General features: G+C 55.9%; 1 protein-coding gene across 6 annotated transcripts in view; it reads left to right on the top strand.

Annotated features, from left to right (window-relative positions):
• The window catches only part of GLYCTK (glycerate kinase), a 27,883-nt gene extending 23,036 nt beyond the window's left edge, over positions 1-4,847 (top strand). For 2 of the 6 annotated variants that reach the window (XM_029917148.1, XM_029917149.1), the window contains exons 3-6: positions 1,661-2,076; positions 2,301-2,452; positions 3,061-3,236; positions 3,600-4,847. In XM_029917148.1, the coding sequence (XP_029773008.1) occupies positions 1,700-2,076; positions 2,301-2,452; positions 3,061-3,236; positions 3,600-4,466 (1,572 nt within the window). In that variant the 5' untranslated portion in view covers positions 1,661-1,699 and the 3' untranslated portion in view covers positions 4,467-4,847. Of the gene's footprint in view, positions 1-1,100; positions 1,180-1,335; positions 1,459-1,490; positions 1,585-1,660; positions 2,077-2,300; positions 2,453-3,060; positions 3,237-3,599 lie in introns of those variants that run through there. The other 4 variants (XM_029917150.1, XM_029917151.1, XM_029917152.1 and 1 more) reach the window with 4 other exon arrangements.
• The last annotated feature ends 19,192 nt before the right edge of the window (positions 4,848-24,039 follow it).

A 24,039-nucleotide genomic window follows, 5' to 3' on the forward strand; every position in this document is an offset into this window, starting at 1 on the left:
AAAAAATGAAATAAAAATTCCTAACTTATTTGAAATTCAAATACATCTTATATTTTAACTGGCAACCTTTACTCTGAACACCCTTCTCCCCCTCCCTCCCCTGAGCACTGGTAGACTGTGGCAAGGCTGGAATTCTCTAGGCTTGTGTCCATCTGGGAAAGAGGTGCAAAGTTCATGCAGGCTGTCAAGCTATTGCTAGATTCTAAGCCGCTTTTAGTTCCTAGCCTAATGGGCCAGCCCCAGGGGCTTCCTGGCAAAAGTTGAGCCCATTTTTCAGAGTCCCTCTGGCAGCACCCTCTGTGTTCCCTTTCATGCTGGAAATCAGGCAGGATTGGTCTTATGGGAAAGCTGAGAACCATGCTGGTTAAGTGGCTGAAGGCTACACATTGTTAGGGTTTTTTTTTTTAATGTGGGATACAGTGGAGCTCAGGCAGCTTCAGAGAGACCAAGGATGTCAAGGAGAGAGTGTTAATCTCATCCCATCTGTCATTTTGTATGTGAGGCCCAGTGAGAGAAAAGGAACTCTTTGGTAGAGCTGAAGCCTGATTCCCAGCCTCCTTCCCCTGCTCTGTGCATACTTGTTGCTGCAGTCAGCTGGCAGCATTTATGGTGGGCATTGTTAAAACAGATGCCTTTTTTAGAGATGAGCTCTTTGGGGGCTTTATTGTTCTTGAATTCCTTTACAGCCCCCTGACCTTCACCCCAAGGCTTCTGTAGCCTTTACCTTGCCCAGTGGGGAAAATGACTATTTGGCTTCAGCTCTGGAAGCCTGGACTTTCCTGCTCCAGACACTTAGTCCTCACTCCTGTGGGTGGTATGACCCAACTCTTGCCTTGTTAGCTCAGAGCGAAAGGCGTGTTCTTGGCAGGGGTGGTTCTGGCTAGCCAAGTAGATGGAAGGGTGTCCTTTTGTGTCCTGCAGCATGGGCCCCAAGGTACATGGCCTTAATATGGTGTCTAGGGACTTATCTGAGTTTCCACCATGAGCCAATTTTTGCTGCCATTTCTCATTTGAACCCAAGCCTTTTGCTGGACTGGCCTTGAGCACTGGGATTCCTTAGGTTGTGTGTCCTGACAATGTGCTCTGGGTCTGCCTTTCAGTGCTCCTGTGAGTCTACAGCCTCCCTGCACAGATCCACGAGCTAATGAAATACAGCAGCTGCAGGTCATCGGGCTCAGGGTCAGTGGGTGGGACAGCCATCAGCCTCCTGGCAGCAGAAGTGGTAAAGAGGCAAGGAAGGAGTGCCAGAAAGGGGTGTTGCCCCTGATGAGGGCTCAGAAGTGCAGGGGGTGGGAAAGGGGTGGTACGAGAGCCCAGTGAGAGGAATTGTTCCCTCTGTGAATGATTAACTCTCAGCCAAAGCGGGTGGCCTAGGGGAGGGCTCAGCTAACAGGACCTTTGGACTTGGGGCAGAGTGTCCAGAGGGCCAGAGTATAGCCTGCAGAAGAGAAGGACATGGTAGGTGGCAGGCTTGCGCTCCAAGAACTGGAGTTAGATCAGGCACCTGAGGCCCTCAGAAAGTCTTGGACTCACAGATGGCCTAGCAGCCACCGTGGGATCCAGCAGCCCCAAGCCCTCAGAAAGGTGGCTGGGGCGGGGGGTGGGGTGGGGGTCTGTTTCTGGTCTTGCAGTGGCCTTACTAGTGCTTTCTTCTCTCTAGGCAGCCATGGGTGCCAAGTGGTGCTGAGAGCAGTGGGGCATGGCTGCAGTCCTGCAGGTCCTGCCCCGCTTGGCCCGAGCCCCCTTGCGCCCACTCCTCTCGGGGGGCGCAGTGGTCCGGCTGGCCAGTGGCATGGCCCTTGCAGAGCAGGCGCAGCAGCTGTTTGAGAGCGCTGTCGGTGCGGTGCTTCCAGGCCCCATGCTGCACCGGGCACTGTCCTTGGATCCTGGCGGTGGGCAGCTGAAGGTCCGGGACCGGAGCTTTCAGCTGCGGCAAAACCTCTACCTGGTGGGCTTTGGCAAGGCTGTGCTGGGCATGGCAGCTGCAGCAGAGGAGCTACTGGGCCAGCATCTCGTACAGGGTGTGATCAGTGTTCCCAAGGGGATCCGTGCTGCCATGGAGCACGCTGGCAAGGAGTAAGGAGCCTTGGGGGGCTGCTGCCCACTGTCCATCGGGCGGGGAAGCTAGGCCCGGACTCAGGCTCCATTGGGCCTCTCTCTCTCACCAACACCCCTTTCTTTTGGGTCTGGACTGGCTCCAGGATGGTGCCAGTTAGTATCCTTCATCTGTACAGCTGGGAAATCAGGTGGAAGGAGAGGAGCCCTCCCCATCTCTTGCTGTCTGTTCTGTGTCTTTTCAGGGAGATGCTGCTGAAGCCACACAGCCGGGTCCAGGTATTCGAAGGCGCAGAGGACAACCTCCCAGACCGAGATGCACTCCGGGCTGCACTGGCCATCCGGCAGCTGGCTGAAAGCCTCACAGCTGACGATCTTCTGCTTGTGCTTATCTCAGGTGTGGGTGCCAGACTGGTTCATTCGGGACAGTTTGGGGGATGGTGGTGGTGGTTCCAAATACCAGGTCTGTTCTGAGCCCTTGGGGTCACAGAACAAGGGAGGAAGTAAGGAACCTGAATGGCTGCCCCCGGGTGGCCCTGGGCATTGTATCTGGCTCCCTGGAGCGGAAGGGTCCTCCCCTGACTCACCTTGTTGGGTGACCATGAGAGGGCACTTAGGGAACATCTAACTCAGGGTGTTGCAGGGAAAATGTCCCTGCTGTTGCTGTTGTCTGTGCCAGTGTGATCTGGGGCTATAACCCAGGTCTCTTGCCCCCACGGAGCCCCTCCTTGGTCTCACCAGCTCCTTCTGGTCTGCTCCCTATTCCAAGCTCTTAAGGAATAGTTCTTTCAGTGCCTGCTGGGACCCAGGCTACTCTAAGGCAGGGCACAGCCTCAGGGGCCCAGGGTTTGATGGCTGTACACACGGTCACTGCATGTCCACACGGGGGCACCCTAACGCCACCTCTCCAACATCTCCTTCCCTAATGTGGGCACTGCCTGCCTGCTGCCCTAAGTTCCTTTGCAGTTCTATCCCCTCTGCCCAACTTCTTCACTGTCTCTGCAGGTGGGGGCTCAGCCTTGCTGCCGGCCCCTATTCCACCCGTCACACTGGAGGAAAAGCAGACACTCACCAAATTGCTGGCAGCCCGTGGAGCCAACATCCAGGAACTGAATACAATCCGGAAGGCCTTGTCCCAGCTCAAGGGTGGGGGGCTGGCTCAGGCTGCCTACCCTGCCCAGGTACATGGGTTGCTTCTACCCCAGGCAGCCCTGGGCTGGAAGAGCCTGGCCCACACGCACTGGGGAGATGAAAGCTTAGAACAGCATACAAATTGGCAGGGGCTTGGTGTGGCAGTCCACAGGGCTAGCTGAGAGGGACCTCAGAGAGGATTTAGTGGGGGTTGGGGGGTCCAAATGGCCACGTGTTCAGCAAACCCCCTTGAGAGCAGTTAGAAGTGGGTGAGAAAATGCATTGGACAGTGTGAGGGTGTGTGGATACATCGCGGGGGGGGGGAGGGGGATGTGTGTGTGGCAGTTTGTCCTCCGTGGCTCTGTCATGAGGGTCAGGAGGGACTGAGCCTTGCCTCTGTGACCCCACCCCAGGTGGTGAGCCTGATTCTGTCAGACGTGGTGGGGGACCCTGTGGAGGTGATCGCCAGCGGCCCCACCGTGGCCAGCGTCCACAACGTGCAAGATTGCCTGCACATCCTCAATCGCTACGGCCTTCGTGCTGCCCTGCCACGTTCCGTGAAGACTGTGCTGGCTCAGGCTGACTCTGACCCTCATGGGCCACACACCTGTGGTCACGTGCTCAACGTGATCATTGGGTCCAACGCACTGGCACTGGCCGAGGCCCAGCGGCAGGCTGAGGCGCTGGGATACCGGGCAGTGGTGCTGAGCGCAGCCATGCAGGGCGATGTGAAAAGTATAGCCCGGTTCTACGGGTTGCTCGCCCAAGTGGCTGGAGCTCACGTCACTCCGGCTGGGGCTGGAGCCTCTGCTGCGGAGGATGAACAACTCTGGGAGCTGGCAACCGAGCTCCAGCTCCCAAACCCGCAGCTGAAGGAGGCTCTGGAGGCTGTGGTGGGGGCTGGGGGCCCCATCTGCCTGCTGGCCGGTGGCGAGCCCACAGTGCAATTGCAGGGCTCAGGAAAGGGTGGCCGGAACCAGGAACTGGCCCTGCGTGTTGGAGTTGAGCTGGGACGACGGCCACTGGGGCCTGTAGATGTGCTGTTTTTGAGTGGTGGCACCGATGGGCAGGATGGGCCCACAGAGGCTGCCGGGGCCTGGGTCATGCCTGAGCTGGCCAGCCAGGCCACCGCTGAGGGCCTGGACGTGGGCGCCTTCCTATCTCACAATGACTCACATACCTTCTTCCGTTGCTTTCGTGGTGGGGTGCACCTGCTGCACACAGGGCTGACTGGCACCAATGTCATGGATGCCCACCTTCTGTTCCTGAGGCCACGGTGATGGTGTAGGTCGTGTTTTAGGAGTCCGGAGGAGGCCCAAAGGGCAGCATCCTGGGGCCGACCAGGGTTGGTCTCTAAGGCCTCACCAGGCCTTAGGGCCCCTCCTTTCCTTGGCCCTGGCTGCTTGGTTGGCCCTTACACCTCATACCCATGGCCCTTGCTCTGTGTTCATTCCTCCAACCAGACTGGCAGATGGGGGCTCTCTTCTCCCTTCTTTGTGCCATGACAGACAGCAGGTACCTCTGAGGACCAGGATGAGCCCCTTGGCCAGTTTGCTGTTCCCAGTCTTCTCCCCCGACCCCAGCAGTCCCTCTGCTGAGCTCTTGAGTGTTATCTCTGTGGGGTGAAGCAAGAAGGACTGCAAATAAAAAGAACCACACTATGGGTTCTCCATGTGTTTTTTCCCTCCGAGCGAAGACTCACACAGCTGCTGGGAAGGGGTGTGAGGTCAGGCTGCAGCCCCAGAGGTAAGACCCTATAGGAGTTCCCCACACCCCTCTCTGCAGAGTATGCTCAGCAGTTGTTTCACTTAAGCAGGAGCCTAGGAAGGTTGAGCCTGGCTTCTGACACACTCGATGGGGGCAAGCAGAGACCCCAGAAAGGACAGGCCTAAAGACTGCCACCTGTGGGATTCAGGAGCAACTGGCCACCTATCCAACTGTGACTCCCCAGTGGCATCCCTGTTGGTATCTCCAGCCTCTGCTGTGTGCCTTGCTGGGTGAATGCTTACTACCCACTAAGGCTGTCCTTCCCTTCTGAATTTGGACGGCCCTTAGACACCCACCACACCTTCTTTGGTTGATCTGCCCTTTGTTTATCCACGGGCTACTCTCAGCCACATGGGATTCTGGTCTTGTTTCCTTGTATCAGGCCCATTTTCCCAAGCTGAACATCCCAGTTCCTTTAGCTGCTCCTCTGGGACATAGTCCAGTTCCTAGTGCCAGCCTTGCAGTGGTGGTTTCCAGCGCTGAGATGGTGGGTTAGAGTACTGATGAGATCCAGCAGCCACCTGCCCATTCTCCTGTTACAGCTGGCCAGGGAAGAGGTCAGTGGGGGTGGGGAGAGCGGCAGAGGAAAGGTTCCCTTGGCTAGGCTAGCAGCTACTTCTCTCTGGGCCTCCTTGTTCAGGAGCTGAGCCCTCCGCTGGCTGCCCCCGCCGTGCGCCACGGCTCCAATCCCTATATGAATGAGCAGTAGAATCACATAGGAATAAAAAGCCATAGAGAACAGCGAGGCCTGGGGCTGCTCCTGCTGGCCCCCTCGTCCACCCCTGCTATCCCCTCCTCTCTGAGGATGTGAGGGGCTCTGGGCCAAGGCTGGCATGCTCTCCTGGGGAGAACTTCCCTTACCCACTTGGACTCTGGACAGGCCAGCTTGCAGACCGTTCATGACTTGGGGACAAGGTGAAGTGAACAATATGAACCAGGCTCTGGAAGCCAGGGAGGCTTAGGGAAGAGGGGAGTTTGCACCCCTCTTTGATGCAGGGTACCATTTCCTTTCCTTCTGTATTGGCATGGAGTTCCCACTGTCAGCGGTGGGGGGTGGTGGGTGGTCATAGTGTAGGGAATATTGTTCCCACACGGCAGTGCCTGTACCCTGTTGCCCTCTTGCAATCTCTAGATCTGCCCTGCCTGTGTCTGTCTTTGCCCATGCAGACATGACTGTTAGTGCTGGATGTCCAGTTCCAGACAAGAGTGGGGTAGGAGGGCAGGGCCTGAGGCACAGTACTTGTCTGCTGTGTCCACATGTGTGTGTGTGTGGTGGCATACCAACACACAGGTGTGGGTGGCCAGGGATAGGGATGTGCTGCTGCTCACACATGAGGTCTCTTGCATGCCTCCTGAGGGGTTTGGGTATGGGTGGTGTCTCACCAGAGGTCTCCCCTGTGCTGTTTTGGTCCTTGGCCTACATCTATGTTTGTGGGTGCTGGGAGGCCAGGGGCTAGATTGGGCCTGACCCATTAGATTTGCTCATTTGGCATCCCCAAGATGAGAAAAGATCTACTTGGCCTCAATCTAGATGCAAATATGAGATAAACACTGTATGGTGAGTGTTCAATAGGATTAACTATTTGCTCCATAAATTTTAGTTATGGGTCATAATTGCTCCCATCCTGTGGTTCTTGGCTTGTGTCAATCCTGGCTCAGGTTCCTCTTGCCCTTGTGCGTGCCTCATTTCCATTCCCAGCTGGAGGCTTTTGCCATGTAGGGTGCCCCCCTGCCCCAATGTAGGCCCTTTCATTCTCTGTACTTGGCATGAACTGAAAATAGCTGGGCAGTGTGCCTGGACAGCCCTTAGGTGTCAGCTAACCCAAATTCCTTTGTTTTATAGCTGGAGAAACAGAGAGGGAAAGTGGCTTGTCTGGGGCTGCACAGCAAATCTGCCACAGAACCAGAAGGAGAGTCTGGTCAGGACCTGCTTGCCCACTCATTGAGGCTCAGAGACCCTGGGGCCCGGAGAGAGCTCAGCCAGAGTCAGGGATCCACTTTTGCCTCTCTGCTGCCCTTCAAGGGCTTTCATTTGGTGATATCCCTTGGGAACCATAGAGATTTGTCAGTCCCTTCTTGGTGCAGAGTCCACATTCAATCGCAGGTACAATCTCGTAGAAAACATGCATTTGAATGATGGGCTTCTACATAGGTGTGTGTGTACATCCATATGCATATCCATTATATGTGTGCGTGGGGACATGTGTGGGCATGTGTGTGTCCACCTCAACCCACAGCCAGTTCCTGAGTGGGCCTCTGGGTCATGCTCTGCTCCACCCTGGGGTGAGGACAGTTTGGTGTGGTTACCTACTAGACATCTAGTCAAGCAAGTGGGGCCAGGAGGCCATAAAGGCTGGCAGAGGGCAATTGGCAAAGGGCCTTGTGTGCCTGGCAGAGAGGTTGGACTTCACATTGACAGTGGTGGCAAGTGTCATGGGGATTTTGGCAAGGAGCGATGCCAGGAGGCTGTTTCATGGCAGACACTAAGGCCTTCCTTACTGACACCCGGGAGGTGGAGGAGGTGCCACAGGTGAGGGAGAGGTGCATCCTCTCAGTAAGCCCTCGGTGCTCACTGAGGCCCTCTGGCATTGGACTGGCACTCACAGGGGATGGTATTTGAGTTTTAAATGGCTTCTGGGGAGCAGTGCCCTGAGAGGTCACAGAACCAATATGCAGTGGTGTTGGGGGGGTTGGTCAGCTGAGGCTAAGGTAAGCTGATCCTTCCTGGGAGAGAGCCCCCTCGTGTCTCAGAAAAAAAATGGACAAGGCAGCCTGATCCCTCTGGATCTGGAGCTTGTGTGAGGGACATGATGAGGCCCAGATTGGGGTGGGGGGAGACCTGATTTCACTGCAGGCTAAGAGTCCCCTAGCTGAGTGAGAGAACTTGGGGTGTGCTAGGGGAGGGCGAGGTGTGTAGGGGTGGGGGAAACTGACACACCACTCAGGGTGAAGCCGATGGCTTAGGCAGGACGCTGCATGAGAGTGGGGTCACGGGCTGTGGTGAGCTGAGTGCAGGCCAGCAAGAGTGGCCTTCCTCCCTGAGACAGGGATGTCTGGGGGTCGACTGTTCCCTGGGTAATCACTGGGACCAGTCCTGAGGCTTTGCTCTCCCACTTGCCCTGGTGGGGCTGCCCTTGGGCCTGTAGAGGCTGGATGGGTTGGGCTGTGGAGGAACACCTGGGACCTTGAGACTTGATGCCCATAGCTCTGATTCCACCTCTCTGTACATGTTGGTCCATGTGGGGTTGTTGCCCACTCAGATGAGGAGGCTCTGGCTAGGGAAGAGGGTGAGGGAGAGTTAGCCCCTAGAAACAAGTACCTGATCTGACCAGTCCTAGGGGGACAAATACCACTGGCAGCTCTGCCTTACGGGTCACTACCCCCCCACAGTCTTGTCCACTGCTGACTCCTTGAGGGTTCAGGGAGCTGTAGGACCTGGCCCTGCCCTGGCCAGATAGCCAGAGGCTGGTCCCACAAGAGACACCTTACTGGGGAGATCCACCCCCTGGTCCCTGCATACTCCCAACCTTCCCTGGCCCTCCTCTGGCAGCCAGCAGAGCCACCCTGCTAGCCTCTCTGGAGACGTGTGAGCAGCACACTCTGTCCCCACATAGCTCTGCCTTTCCAGCCCTAGCTCTAGCTGAGAAGGGGGCGGGGCTCCGGCACTGGCTTCTGCCCCTTCCATCCACTCCCACCCACCTGCCCAGCTTCAGGGTGTCTGGATCTCCTGGTAGCCCTGGGTCATCTCCAATAATTGCACTTGTAGCCTCACCCAAGAACCAGGGCTCTGTCTCCACCTAGTCTCTTCCTCCCACTGCCCCCCACTTTCCTCCCTATCCAGGTGGGGAAGCTGACCAGAGGAACATCTCTGGGCTCTGCCCTGAATCCCCCCTGCTTGCTACTGTGGGTAAAGCCATCCTGGGAATCCTATTTTGAGGGAGCTGGTCAGAGACCCCTAGCAGAGAGAGAAGTGCCCCTCCCCACATGTGCCTCTGTGGGTCTGGTGGTCAGGAGCTTGGGGTGAAAACAGCCAGCCTGTGGCAGCCGGCAGATCCCTCCTTTTCTGTCCACACCCCCGACCTGGGCAGTGGGAGCAGCCCAGCACATCCCTGACTGGCAACCAAAACCCCAGCAGGGACAGACACTTCAAGGGTCACAGTCCTGTGGGCAGCCTCGCAGCCACAGCCCTGCCAGAGGCAGGGTTCAGAGCCCCGGACGCCAGGACCAGGCATACACTCGAACCTTCAGGAGTGGCTACTCCGGCCAGACCAGCCCCCGCCCACCCAGTCAGGCCCCCCTGCGGGTCCCCCTCAGCCCAAGGCCACCCGCAGAAGTCAGGCACCAGGGCAGGGACAGAGCCTGCCCGCTCCCGAGCAGCTTTGCCCCCGGCAGCCAACTGGCTGCCCCTCTGTCCTCAGCTCCTGCTGACCGCCAGGGCATCAGGCACTCCAAGTGCTCTGTCGGCTGCCCGGGGCCGGGAGGCGCCGCGCCGGACTGCCCCTGTCCCCACCTGCCCGCCCCCGAAAGCTCCGGCTGCCGCTCCCGGCGTCCCGGCTCCCCGCTCACCTCGGTGGCGCTGTCTCCGCACCAGAGGCACTGCAGTGTGGGAACTGTCCCGAGGAGCCAGTTCTCAGCTGAAACAAAGAGGTGGGGGAGAGAGAGGGGGGCAGCGGGAGAGGGAGAGGGTGAGTGAGCGGGAAGGAGCGGAGGCAGGAGGGGAAGAGAGAAGGGAGAGGGTGAGGGAGGAGACAGGAGGGAGGGGAACGCAGGGAGACCGCGCCTGACTCCCGGGACTGGGGCCGGCGCTGAGGAGAGAGGAAGTGGGGAGGGGACCCGGAGGGGAGAGATTGTTCGAGGGGCCGCGCAGTGAGGGGCGTGGGCCAGAGGGAGCCGGGTGACAGGCAGGACTGCGGGGCCGGCTGCGGGCTGCGGGCTGCGGGCTGGGGGCTGGGCCGGGTGGGGTGGGCAGGGGGCCCCACCCGTCCTCTGCCTGCTCTGGCACTTGGGTGGGCAAAGGCCACGAAGGGGAATGGGAGGGAGAGGTGGGCCGCCAGGCGGGGGCTAAGGGGCTGGGCTGGTGGGTGGGCTGGCTGGGAGGACGGGGCCGGGGACAAAGGCGGGAGAAGAACAAAGGTGTCCGAGTGGAGGAATCAGCTCCTGCTGACCTCTGGGTGCCGCAGTCCTGAGCGTCCTGGACAGAGTCTCCTGAATGGAGGGCAGGTCCACTCTGGGGCGGTCCTGGGCTCTGAAGTGGCAGCCTGAGGTCAAGGGAAGAGGGGATGGGCTATGAGAGTGGGCAGGGCCCCTTCCTTCTGAAAGAGGTCGGAAGGCGCCAGCTGCAGGGACTGACCACATATCAGGATGCCCAATGTCGATGTCGCTGTCTCTTTGGGGGAGGGGATGGTTGATGGGGTCTGAAGCTTGGCCTGAGAGCTGGGTGGGGCAAGTCTCCTTTTAGGGAAAAGCATTTGGGATTTGGGGATGCTGGGGAGGTGGAGGAGTGATGGGCACCGTGGGAAAGGGGAGGGATGGGGATGAAGGGAGTGGGGAGCTGGGGACAGTTGGGGGATGAGACTGGGAAGGTCCAGAGCTCTGCCCCTCAACAGGCCCAGCAGCAGCAGAGGCCTCCCTCTGCACACCCCACAGTTCTGCCTGAGACGGGATAGGATAATGAGCCACTTCACTCCTGTGTCTGAGCACTGCTGTGACAGGCAAGCCAGTATGGGCTGCTCAGGCACAAGTCTGTGTTAGTGCCACGGGGGTGGGAGTGGGGGGGCGGGCAGGGGAGGCAGGCTGGCCTTGACCAGAGCTGTCCCATCCCTTTCTGGTCCTGGGCACAGTGTCCTGGGCTGGTCCAGTCTCCTTTCATGCCCAGAGCCACAAAATGCCCTCCTAAGCCTTCTGACCAAAGGAAGTTCCTCTTCTTGTCCCACTGGAGGCTCCTTATAGAAATTCCAAAGCACCTTCATTCTCTGGAGAGCAGAAGGGGAGGGTGCTGTGGGCTGGCCTGAAGCTATGACAGGGAGAGAGAAGAAGACACTCAGCCCCCCATCCCACCTTGCACAGAAAGGGTGAGAGCTAGATGCCCCTTAGATTCTGCATAGCCCTACTCCCTACCACGGCCTCAGGGAGGCCCGCCTGGTCCCACCAAGCAGGGCCACATCAATCCAGCTCTCCCTGGTCTAGCTACATCTTCCAGTAGCCTGGAACCCAGAGAAAGGAAAGAACCTTCCTCCCTCCTTTTCTTCTCTCTCCTTTCCTTCTATCCTTTGTTCCCTCCTTCCACTTTTTATTTAGAAATAATTTCAAACTTACAGGGAAGTTGTCAAAATAAGAATAGCCTAAGATGCATATACCCTTTTTGGCCATATGCAACTATTGTAATATTTTGCTTCACTTGCTTTCTCTATGTATTTGTGTGTGTGTCTGTGTGTATAAGAGAGAGGGAGAGAGAGATATATAATTTTTTTCCCGAGCCATTTGAGAGTAAGTTACAGGCATGGTGGCTGAAAGGATGGTTTCCTATCTGTTTCTGTGTCCTGGGGCCAGCCTGAGGAAGCCCAGGCCACGTTGTGTAGAATGAATGAAGGTCTGGGACAGGCAGGAGATGAATGGACATCACCTACTAGGAGCTTAAGACCTGGGGAGCTGGAGGCCCGAGCCCAGAGCCAAGGCTTTGCATTCTTGCCTTTGGACCCTCTCCACAGCCCCATGAGGGACTGGGCAGGGATAGGAGCCCCCCTACTGCTTACTAGCTGGTCCATGCTGATTGGCTTAGAGAGGGCAAATGGGGACTCTGGTCTTGTGATGGTCACAGGGCTGGCATTTCTTCTGTCCCCCAGTGCCCTCAAATGGGTTGGAGTTCCATGTGGAGGCTGTCCTTCAGATGACTTCTCTCTTATCCCTCCTAACCCCCATCTGAAAGTTATGGTTAAGTGTGGCATTTAAAAATCACACAGTGAGGGGCGCCTCGGTACCTCAGTCAGTTAAGCATCTGATGCTTGATTTTGGCTCAGGTCATGATCTTACGGTTTGGTTCATGAGTTCGAGCTCTGTGTCAGGCTCTGTACTCATGGAGCCCCACTTGGGATTGTCTTTCTCCCTTTCTCTCTGCCCCTCCTCCATTTGTTCTCTTGTTCTCTTTCTCTCTCTCAAAATAAATAAGTAAACTTAAAAAAAAAATCACATGGTAAGGGAAACCTGGCTGGCTCAGTTGGTGGAGCATGTACTCCTGATCTTGGGGTCATGAGTTCAAGCCTCATGCTGGGAGTAGACAGCTTACTTAAAAAAAAAAAACCCTAAAACCTCCTGTATCGAGTAAAATAAAATGAAATGACAGTCATATTAATAAACTTATAAATTTGGGAGGGAATTCACATGGTGAAAGATGATCTGAGCTCTGAAGCCCTGATTTCCTCTCCCTTATAGGTGAATTCCTCTTCCTCCAGGAAGCCCTCCAGACTTCCTTAGATCTTCTCACCTCGCATTACTTCTGGGGGATGCCAGCCCTGTTTGTTCCTTTACTGGTTCACACTGGTGCTGTATCAGGGCCTAGGGTTTTGCTCTGTCATCAGCCTTTCTCCCTCCTGCTGCCCCGGGCTGGGTATATACTGATGTCCCATAGATGGATGGCAGTGGCATGGTTAGTCCTGCCAGAACATTGATTCTCTCTGATATCCCTGTGCCTGCTGTCTGAGGGTCCACAGGCTCTGGGCTGGCTGAGGTGGTGGTGGGGTTGGGCAAGGGGATCTCCCAGAGAGAGGAGAATGGCTCATTCCAGGCAAAGCCTGTCAGGGCAATGGCAGGTCTGCAGCTTGGGTCTCTGGCCACCTATTGTGCTTCTGCCCCTGGAGCATGGGCAAGCCTGTCCGGGGTGGAGGCTGAGGATCCTCTCTAAACCCCTGGGTGATTGCAGGACCTGCAGAGCCAAGGGAGGAAATGCATCCCCTATATCTGTTACAACCCCCCCCCGCCCCCCATGTGAAAGTCCAGGGTACACTGGCCTCCTCTCCCACTGCCCATCCCCCAAAGAGATTTCTGCCAATTAGCACATACAGTATTTACTTAATTAGGGTAATGACATAATTAGTGTAAGTTAGGCTCCATCACATGGCTTCAACATGCAATTAGGAGCCGTCAGCGGGAGGCGACATTGTGGAAAAGCTCATTCAATTTTGGTTCCAGCATGGAGGCCGGAGCAGCTGCCTCTGCTTGGGAGGCAGGCAGGCAGGCAGGCAGCAGCCACTGTGTGTGGGGATGTGACTGCAAGCAGCCACAGACAGCGTAGGACAGGAGAGTCAGTGGGGGGTAGAAAGGCAGTTGCTAGGGCTGAGGGAGTCCCTGAGTGATGCTTCCTCTCCCATCGTTTATGGGTGCTGCCACCCCCATAACTCCAGGGCAGGGCAGTGGCTCTGGCTTGGCTGGGGTGATTGAGACCAGGAGCCTGAACACTCCAGGTCCCCCTGCCCCTAAGATGCCACCATTAGCAGGATGTGTCTTCTCTCTTCAGGGCTTTGCCACTCACAAGAGCCACCATCTCATATCCACTGGCCTGGTGCCTGCTCATGGTGGCCCTGTGAGGCCACAGGTTAGAAGGACTATAGTGACTTACTATTATCCTCATTGGACTAGTAGGGAAACTGAGGCTTAGGGTAAGGGAGGTGGTAGAGCCAGCTGATCATGGCAGTGCTAACTATAAGAGGCAGCCCAACATGGCTGGAGACTTCTCCAGCCCAGGCAGATCACCCTCAGCCTCAGGGAGGTCTCCTGCTCCATTGGCTCCCCACACCCCTGGTCCCTGAGCCTCCCCTCCCTTCCACAAGGCTGGGAGGCAGGGAGACCATCCATGGCTTCCGTTCCCGTCAGTGTGCCTCCCAGCTTTCCTAGGCGGTGGGAGCAGGGAAGTGAGGGAAGATGGGAGGCAGTGCCACCATTGTGCCAGTGGGGAAACTGAGGCTCCAGGGCCTTCAAGAGGCCTTGGCAAACCTACTTGCTGCCTGGCTGAAGTTGCCTGGGTTATCCTTTCCCTTAGGCATCAGTTTCCCTGTGTGAAAGGAGAGACCCATATCCAGAACCCTTGAGGAGGTGGGGCCCACCTTGACATTGTTTTAAACTCCCTTTAAATTATGTCATCATAGCTGTCTCTCCCCTTTATGTCCCACCTGGGCCCTGCCTAGTCGTCAGGGCCCCTGGGGAGACAGCTCTGACTGGCAATTCTGTCTGTTCCAGGCTGGGCTTCCTGCCCTTCTGAATTGGGGCATCCCTGTCTCCTGTCGGGGAGGCCTGGGCTCTGGGAGCCATCTTAGACTCTCCCACTGGGTGGTGCCCCATCTTATAGGTGATACCCCCACACGGATGGACTCTGCCTTTCTCTGAGCTCCTCCCTAGGTCTACAGCAATGTGGTCAGGGTGCAGCTGACTTGTTTGCTAATCGCTGACTATGAGCCAAGCACCTTGGGCCTGGCTACTGGGGCAGAGATGGGAAGTGATGAGCAGGCAGAGATGAGAGTAACTACCTCCAGGGGCTCATGACCTCAGAGTTCAGACAGATCCAGGCCTAAGCAGTGTTCTCCAAAGGGTAGGCAAAGATAAGAGCCAGGAAGAGCCAAGACTAAGGGACACACTGAGTAGAGATCTCACTCTCTCCCTCTGGTCAGGAGAAGCAGCACCTGCCAGGCCTGTGGGAGGCAAGGCTTTCAGTCCACAGAGGATGTGCTTCGGGGGGTACCCGTCTGAACAGAGGCTGGGAGGCCAGAGTGGGATGTGGGATGCCATCCTCAGGCATGAAGAATTTGGGTGGGTTCTGGGGAGCTTGAGGAAGGGTCTGGGGACTCTGGCTGTTTGTGGGAGGGTCAAGGGATTCTCTCAACATCCTTTCAACCAAAAATCCCCTTCATGTGTTCGGCATATGGTGTTCTAGGTTGGGAATTCAGTAGGGACCAAGACAGATGCAATCCCTGCCCGCTGGGGCCTATTCTTCAGTTGTGAGAGACAGGAACTGTATCATGCAAGTGTGATGTAGAGGATCCTAACAGAGTGCGGTGCTAGGGCTGGGGGACACGGTAGGCTCTAGGGTCAGGGAAGGCTATAGTGACATTTAAGCCAAGATCTTAGGGATCCAGAGATTGGGGAAAGAGTATTCTAGGTAGAAGAGCAGCAAGTGCAAAGTCCCTGAGGCATTGAAGAGCAATTCACATGACTGGGGCAAGGAAAAGAGAAAGGAGGTGGATGAAATCAGGGAGCAGGCAGGTGCCTACAGCTCAGGCTGAGGCCCATGAACTTATTCTGCGTGTGATGGGAAGTCATTAAAGGGTTTAAGCTGGGGAGTGAAGGCTTGAAGATCAGGGCACAGCTGTCCAGATGGGAGAGGATGGCAGCCATGACTGGGGTGCTTGTTGGGTGGGAGCAGGAAGATGGCATCTGGGATGTGGTTTGGAAGCAGGGCCAACAGGATTCCTGATGGTTGGCTGTGGGATGCGAGGGAAGGTTGTCAGGGCAGCTCTTCAGTTCCTGGCTTGAGCACATGAGCCAACAGTGTGGCCATTTTCTGAAGAAGGGAATACTGGGAAGAACTGGTTAGTGAGAGGCAGATCGAGGGCTGGACAGGGCTGGAGGCAGCAAGGAAATAGTTGTCAGGTTTAATTAAGTCTGGAGTTCCAGAGACTTAAAGCTCCAGAGGGAGCTGATTCATTTTTAGCAGAGACACAAGAACCAAGGTTCCCTACCAGCCCCAGGAGCCCAGAGATCCAAATGAGCCAATCATTTGGAAGCCCCCAGAAGGACCAAAGCAGGGGCCAGTTGGGAAGGACTCTGCTTTCAATGCCTCCCTCATATCTACCAGGTGAGCCAAGACCAACCTCATCCCACCCCAAGGCCGCAGAAGCAAGCTGATTCCACATACTTGGCTTTCCTTAGCCAAGACCCAAATGGGCTGGACAGAGTTGCCATGGAAGCCCTGGAGGCTAGCTGTCCAGGTGATCCTCTGCCCTCCCTAACCAGGCCTGGTGTGGGAGGGCCTAGAGCCCCCCCCTTACAGGACCCCACCATGGCTTAAAATGCTCCTTCAGAGCATCTGGGACTACTCACCTCTGTCACCACAAGTTAGCTGTGTGTCCTCAAGTAAGCCCTCGACCTCTCTGGGCATTGGCCTCCCCGCTGGAGGCAGTTGGAGAAAAAATTCCCTTCAGCCTCAGCTGAGGCAGGACAGCCAGAATGATGGGACTGGGGGAGGGGCACTGTCCCTACATATGTGGCCTGTGGCCCCTGCCTCCCTCCGGCTTCCAGATTCTCAGTTGCTTGGGGCCAACTCACAGCAGATGGGCATCACTCCTGGGTATCCCTTCTGCAGGGAAAGGAGGTGGCTGCTACTGCCAAAGCCGTCCTCCAGGTCCCTGGCTCCTCTATGCCAAGCACATTAGGGGATAATTAAGTAAAAATAGGCCTTCCGACCAGTGTAGCTCATTAAGACCTAATTAAGTTAATTAGTTCCAGGTGTGGATGGCGAGGCTCAAGTGAGGCAGCGGCTGTTTGCTGTAATTGCATTTTCGCAGCAGCAGCAGCGGTGGCGTTGGTAACTGTGGTGGTGGTGGCAAAGGCGGTGGCTTCCTCTGAGGCCTGGAAGCCTGCCAGGGAGTTGAGGAGGGGCTGGGAGCCAAGCGGGCCTGGACCACCCACAGAGAGCTGTATAGCCAGAGGTTGCAGGTCAGCAGGCCCCAGGAAATCTGCGCTCTCTGCGCTCTCTGCAGGGGTGTCCGGGGCTGGGGGAGCCAGGGCAGGGGGGAGTACAAGGCCACCAACAGGCATCCTCCCCTCTGGCTGAGAATGGCGGGTGAGAGTGCACCGTGACTTGTCCTTTGGATTCCCTCACATCCCATGGTGGTCCCCATGAAGACTGTCAAATGGTTTTGCTAAATCACCCCCTCTGTTTGGCTCGAATCTCTAACTCCCATTCCTTTCTCCTGCAGGTGTGTGGCTCTGAGAGATGCCCTCTCTTTGCGGTTCTAGGCAGGAGTGGGGCCACACAAGTCTGGAGCCCTCTGCAGGGGACCTGCTGGCCCCATCAGTCTCCTGCCCCAGACATCTCCCTAGACCGGCTTCCTGCAGCAGCTCAGGACTCACTTGTGTAGGACAGCCCTCCCAGCCTTGGTTGATGAGGGAGGGAGGGGCGTGTAAGGGTAAAGTACAGTCTAACAAAACCCCCCACCCCCAACCAGGAGTAATAAGTGTGATATTCCTCAGCTGTTCCTGGCTACCCAAGAACAAAGGAAAGGAGTTTAGGTGCTTGTCATGGTGATGTGGAAAACTAAAGCAAATGAAAAATTAAATTCCCTTATGTCTACAGCCCATTGATAGATCCTTGAAACCGGCAGAGTGACCTCAGCTGCCTCAAGGCTGACACGTTCCTGGGGGCAAAAGAGAATCTTAGCTTAACATTATTCCAACCTCAAGGATCCTATATGTCTACTTTTATCTCAACTGTCCCAAGATTCATGCTGGCAATCATATTTCAAGCATATGGCCCCCTGATATACATCTGAAGGATCTCATGACTGAGTTTTACTCAATGGTAATAAATGGCGTTTCCCTAGCAACAGCTAGCCCCTTGAGGTCCTGGAAACCTTGCTTCCAAAATTCTTTGGAGACTTACTCTATCCCTGACCCCCTCCCAACCTGAGGGTATATAATGAGTTACCTGTCGTGACCCCAGTGCAGCTCTTCCTGTCCTGTCCCCATGCTTTAATAAGATTACTTTTGGGGCATCTGGGTGGCTCAGTCGGTTGAGCCTCTGATTTCGTCTCAGGTCATGATCTCACGGTCTGTGGGTTCGAGCCCCAAGTCAGGCTCTGTGCTGACAGCTCAGAGCCTGGAGCCTGCTTCAGATTCTGTCTCTCTCTCTCTGCCCCTCCCCTGTTCATGCTCTGTTTCTGTCTCAAAAATAAATTAAAAAAAAAAAACCTTAAAAAAATAAGATTACCTTTTTGCACCAAGAACATCTTTAAAAATTCTTTTTTGGTTGTTGGCTCCAAACCCCATGAATCGCCCCTCACCCCAAAACTTCATCATTGGTTACATCCCTTTCACTCATTCGTGTGTCACTCTCTAGGCATCTCCTCTGTGCCAGGCAGCGGGGCCAGGGCTGGAGACACAAGGCTGGGTGAGATAGATTGGGCCCTGCCCCACGGCACCTTTGGTGTCTCTGAGAAGGCAGGCATACTAATGGCCCTGGCCACACAGTTTTGTGACGGCTAGCGGAGCACGGATGTGCTTACCCCCGGCCCGGGAGGAAAGATGTCTGAGCTGCAGAGGATATGATCCAGGATAGAAGCAGGTCAGGCACCTGACGTGTGCCAGAAGGTTAAAGGGCCTCCTTGGTGGGAGGGAGTGTAGAGAGTGAGGGGCCAGATCTGGGGGGCCATGAAGGGGTCTGAGCAGGGCTCCAGGGTAGGAAAGGGACTGGTAACTGTTAGCTGGTAGCTGGGAGGCCAGGGAGGAGTGGCTGGGTTTGAGGGATGTTTAGGGGGGAAGGGGTTGGACTCGGTGCACTGGTTGGCTGTAGGGGTGGGGAAAGAAGAGCCCGGGGGACGGGGGGCCCTGAGAAGGGGTTTTGGGAGTGAGGTTGGGTTCTGAGACCCCACAGGGTTGGGCTAGGGTGAGGCAAGTGAAGTGCCTAGGATGCAAAATTGAAGGTATTCACTTCTGGCCTTGTATGCCCATCTGTGCCCTGTCCCTCTGAAATTCCTCACTAAGAATGTGGAAGCCACATCTAGGGATGAGGCAAAGAGGATAATTCTGGACAGGGTGTCCCCCCTCTCCCTCCTCTGTCCTTTTTATTTTTTAAGGGTATAAACATTTTTTAAATATTTATTTTTGAGAGGGGGAGGGGCAGAGAGAGGGAGGGACAGAGGCTCCAAAACAGGCCCTATGCTGACAGCAGACAGCCTGATGCTGGGCTGGAAACCCTGAACTGTGAGAGCAAGATCATGACCCGAGCCTAAGTGTAAGCTTAACCAACTGAGCTACCCAGGGGCCCCTCCCCTTCTGTCCTTTAATCCCTACTTGGGAGATGCTGCCTCCTCTGCACCCTCTAGGGCTGGGGTGGGGCTGGGAAGACACCTTAGGGTCTTATATCCTCTGGACATCTACTCCATTTCCATTCTGATGCAAGATGACAAGTACCCTATCCAGCTTCTTCCTGCATGCCTCTTAGGACAGGGAGCTCCCTGCCACCTGGGCACCTAGTCCCCTGGCTCCAGCCATTATAAAAAATGTTTTACCTTGAGCCCCCAAACCCAGAGATTTGCAGTGTCTTCTACCCTATAGTGGCCTCGGCTCTGCCTCGGACCCTTTCCTACCCCTCTGGTGTGTCTCCTGATCCTCTTTCCCAAGACAGCTTAACCTCTCTGAGCTTCAGTATCCCTACCTGTAAAAGGAGAGACAATACTAATCACCACCTCCTAGGGTTGGTGTAAGGATCAATGACCTGATGTGCATAAACCTCAGGACATACCCTAATTCTCAATAATGAGGGCTTAACTGATAACAACCGTGAATAACTCCTCCTGGTATGGGCTGCCCAGTGATGTAGCCTCAGCCTAGGCCCCAGAAGTCACCTGTTGGCCTCAGATAGCAGACTCTGCTGTGTCCCCCTCGCAGGCAGCACAGACACAGAGCTAATCCCAGAGGATGATGTTCATGGGGAAGAGGGAGTAACATTTTCATGAGGTGACCAAGTGGTGCTGACACATAGGCCTGACCTGCTGGTTTGAATTGGTTCTCTGCTCAGTATTTACCCCACTTGCAGGAGCAGCCTTGGCACCTCCACCCCCCTTCTCCTCAAGTGTCTCAGGGGGATGAATGGTGGCTGACAAGAAGGGACGAAGACCTACCCTGACTGAGGTGTCTGCCAATAGGCATCTCTGGTGCACCTCACTAGACCCCGTCATGTCTGTGAGGCTGTCCTGGTGGAGAGGGTCTCTCCCGAATCTGAGGCACTTGCAGGGCCCGGGATCCCACGGATGGGGCCAGTCCCTATAGAAGCTCATTCCAAATAGGCGCAGTTGTGCAGATCATTACCAGACTCCTGCCATGAGACTTAAGTGTGGGGAGCCTGGGGCAGGAATCCCTGACTCCCCCCAAGAATCAGAAAAGCCAGCCCAGGACAGAGGGATGAGTGGTGCTGTAGCCAGTTCCTAAAGCCATCCTGTGACCCTCCTGTGCTGTCTTATTCCAGGAGCGATGTCCACAGCCGGCCCTGGCCCCAAGGCTCTCTGCTTCGGCTCAGGGGTTGGTTTCCTGTTGAGGAACAGAGCTGGTCTCAGGGGACCCATTCAGATTTAAGACCACAGTGATTGTGCTCACTGCCGCCTGGGCATGGATTCCTGTGAGGGGCAAGAGCACCACTGAGGAGGAACCAAGGGTGCAAAGGTACATCCAGGGGGTGGATGCAGAGATGCCAGGTCCTGGGTGGGCCAGGTGTGATTCTAGGGGAGCAGGGGATGTGGGGTGTTTGAGGGGCTGGGAAGGAGCTGGCTTTGGGCCAAGTGGGCCTTGTTCATTTTTACCCCAGCTGTAGGAGGGAGGGTTTGCTGTTATTTTTACAGCAAGAAAGACTGGGGGCTCCAAGAGAAGAAGGAATATGCCCAAAGTCTCGTAGCAAGTGGGACCTGGGCCAAGACAGCCTGCTCCCACCCCTGCCAAATCCTGGTGGCTAGGTTCCTCCCTATGGGGTGCGTCAGAGGAGGGATGACCTAGCCTCCTGGGGCTATTTGGTTGAGGGGCCTGCCTTGAGGTCCTACGTCCCCCAAGGAGGTCTCACTTATTGTGGCCTGATCTAGGCCAAAGCCCAGCTTTGCTCTGTGCCTTAGTTTCCCCAGTTGTACAGGGGAGCTCACAAACTGAGGTTTGGCTTGTACTCTTTTGCCTCTCAGAGCGCACAGGGGAGACAGGTGGTCCACAGCTCTGTGCAGAGAGGGGGCAGGAGTGCCCGGGACCCAGGTCACCCCCAGGCCTATAGGTCTAGCTCTGAGGGTGTGGTCAGCAGCCAGGAGAGGAGGCTGCAGGGCCTGGTGGCCAGAAAAGCTCAGGGTTTCTGGTACCTGGTGTTCTTTAACCTGCCCTCCAGCCCCTCTGGCTTGGGTTCACGGCTCCACCTCAGCTGAGTGCATACTGAGGCAAGGCTCTTCCCATCCTTGCTAATAACCGCTGGTCACAAAAGCTGGACCGTGACCGTAGACAAAGGGACTGGGATGAAAGTGCTGGTTGTCATGGCAACCTGGAGGGTTGCAGAGACCCAGGGGAGGGGCTTGGCTGTGTGCCTGAGCCCAGGCATCTGGATGACCTCTGAGCATAAGCCAGGGTGGCCCAGGGGCTCATAGGGATTCCCCCTCCCATTCTGGGCCTACCAGAACTGGGCTTACAATGGCAACTTCACCCCCTCCATAGCAGCACCTGCTCCCTGGGCCTCCCCCAGTGGCCCATTATCCGGCACCTGCTGCCCCCCATCCCACACCTGCTCCCCAGCCCAGGCACCCTTCCCAAGGTCCTCTCTGCCCATCCTCAGGCCCAGCTGCCTGCTCTGAGGGCCAGCCAAGAGGGGCGGTGGAACCAGAAGGGGTGGCAGGGAGGACCCTGGGCAAGGGTGGAGGGTCCAGCTGCCAAGCTGGCTCTGCCTGACCAGCAGTGGTTTTTGACTTGTGGCTCACATTCTAGTGGCTCCCTACACCCTATGGGACAGCCCCAGTTCCCCCTCATACTTTGCTGTAACCTTGGGCAAGGCCATTCCCTTCTACCGCCATTTGCCCACCTGGAGTGGGGGAGGTGATTGCCAAGGAGGGGGTCAGCTCCAGCTGCTGCCCCAGTTGTTTGAAGGCCCCCAGACCATCCGGGCCACTGATGGCCACTCCATCTCTCTGATGAGGAATTTCCTCTCTCGAACAAACTATCCTTACTGACCCGTCTGGAATTTTTCTTTTTTTGTTTTTAATTTTTAAAAATGTTTTATTTATTTTTGAGACAGAGAGGGACCCAGTAAAAATGGGGGAGGGGCAGAGAGAGAGAAACACACAGAATCTGAAGCAGGCTCCAGGCTCTGAGCTGTCAGCACACAGCCAGATGTGGGGCTTGAACTTGTGAACCAGGAGATCATAACATGAGCTGAGCTGAAGACGGACCCCAATCAACAGAGCCGCCCAGATGCCCCTCCTCCTTTATTTTTTTAAATGTTTATTTATTTTGAGAGAGAGAGCACATGGCAGGGAAGGGGCAGAGAGAGAGAGAGAGAATATGAAGTAGGCTTTGCATAGTCAGTGCAGAGCCTGACATGGAGCTCGAACTCTTGAACCATGAGATCATGAACTGAGCCAAGATCAAGAGTCAGACGCTTAACTGCTTAATGGCCTGAGCCACCAGGGACCTCAACCCGTCTGATGTGGCAAGGGGAAAGCTTTTGCCAGGAAGGGAGTCATCTGGGGCAGTCCTCGGGTCCCTTAGACCGTTCTGTACAGGTGGTCCTGCTGCAGGCCTCGGCAAGTGGACTCCATGCTGCAGATGGAAAAACTGAGGCCTAGCAAGGGAAGAGACTTGCCCAGTGAGACAGCAGCAGAACCAACACCTCCTGCCCTGTTCATAGAACTTTCTAGGGGTGGGTCAGAATGGTTGTCTGGTTCCCAGACTCAGTAAACTCAGGCTTCCTGGAGGACAGGGGTAGGGGCACTTGGTGGGTCATGGAGCCCAGGTGCTGAGGCCATCCCCAGTCTGCCAAGAGATCATTCAGTCAGTGCTCGGTGAGTTTCTTGGGGCCAGGAGGAAATCAGAGGCACTCAGAGCCTAATTATGACAAACAGCTCCCTGTGTGGCTCCTCAGGGCCTCATGGAAATGTGCTGTGGAAGATATCACAGTCTAGGGCCTGTCACTGGGACCCCCTCCTGGCCCCTGCTTCTGGAGGGCAGAAACTCAGCCTTCTGGACCCTGTTCTGAGGCATGGTCTGGAATTTCAAGTCAGAGGGAGGGAGAGGGTGTGAGGTGGGGTTGTGTACAGCTGGTCGGTGGTCACCACCTTGGGCTCGGTGGCTCTCATGTGCGTTGCTCTGTTTCCTTTTCATCTCCCTAAGTGTTCTTCCAGGACTGATGGATTGGCAGGGCCGCTGGGAAAAGCAGTACTCCCCCATCCCCACCATTCCTGCTGTTTAAACCAGCCCCTTCATTGGATGACACAGCAGTGACCAATGTATGATTGCCTAGCAAGTGGTACTGACCGAGGTCCTTTGGGGCCCTTGAATAGAGTATAAGCATGTTCTGTGGGCTGAGGCAATCAGGGAAGGGCTTCCTGAGGAGGTGTGGCCTGAGATGGGATGTGAAGTTGGAGAAAAACTGACAGGGAGGAAATTCTAACTAGGAAGCTCCACGTAAGTACAGGTGGGAATGGCTTTGGGCTGGGCGCTAGGATGAGGCCTCAGCATTCATGGGTCAGGGGCCCTCAACCTTCCAGTTTTCCAGGAACTCCTATTCCTCCCTGAGCTCTGGGCTTTTAAGGTCTTGTCTGTCAAGTTGACCTCATAGATCAAAGGAGAATTAATTTGTCTCCATTTTTATTCATCGAAGAACGTGCTGGTCAGAGCTGCTGAAGCCAGCTGGCCAATTGCAGAGAAGGGGAGGGTCAGAGGAGGCCTAGGGAGAGTGGTGAACCCCAGACCTTGCCTAGCCCTCTGACAGCCTCCATGCTTGTGACTCGGTTTCTCTTAGCAGCTCAGAGCCCCTGACCTAGAAAACCAGAGGGAGATCTTGGGGGCCCAAGAGAGGCCGGCTGGGGGCAGGTGGGGAGTGGATAGATCCAGCCATCCTGTCTGGATGTCTGTCACCCTCTGTTCCAGCTGGCCGGCCACGTGAAGGGCTCATTCTGCTGCCTATTCACAGGGGGCTTTCATCTCCGCAGCCACTGAAGCATTTCTCCCAGCTTCAGCACTGCCAGCAGGAAGGCACAGGGGAGGGGGAGCCCAGGACTGCCATGCCCTCAGACTTCTTGGCCAAAAGGCATGAGCCTGAGGGCCCTAAACAGCTTGTTTGCCCAAGCCCTAAGCTTCCAGGCCACC

This window comes from Suricata suricatta, chromosome 12 (assembly GCF_006229205.1).
Source record: "Suricata suricatta isolate VVHF042 chromosome 12, meerkat_22Aug2017_6uvM2_HiC, whole genome shotgun sequence".
NCBI classification, from domain to species: Eukaryota; Metazoa; Chordata; class Mammalia; order Carnivora; family Herpestidae; genus Suricata; species Suricata suricatta.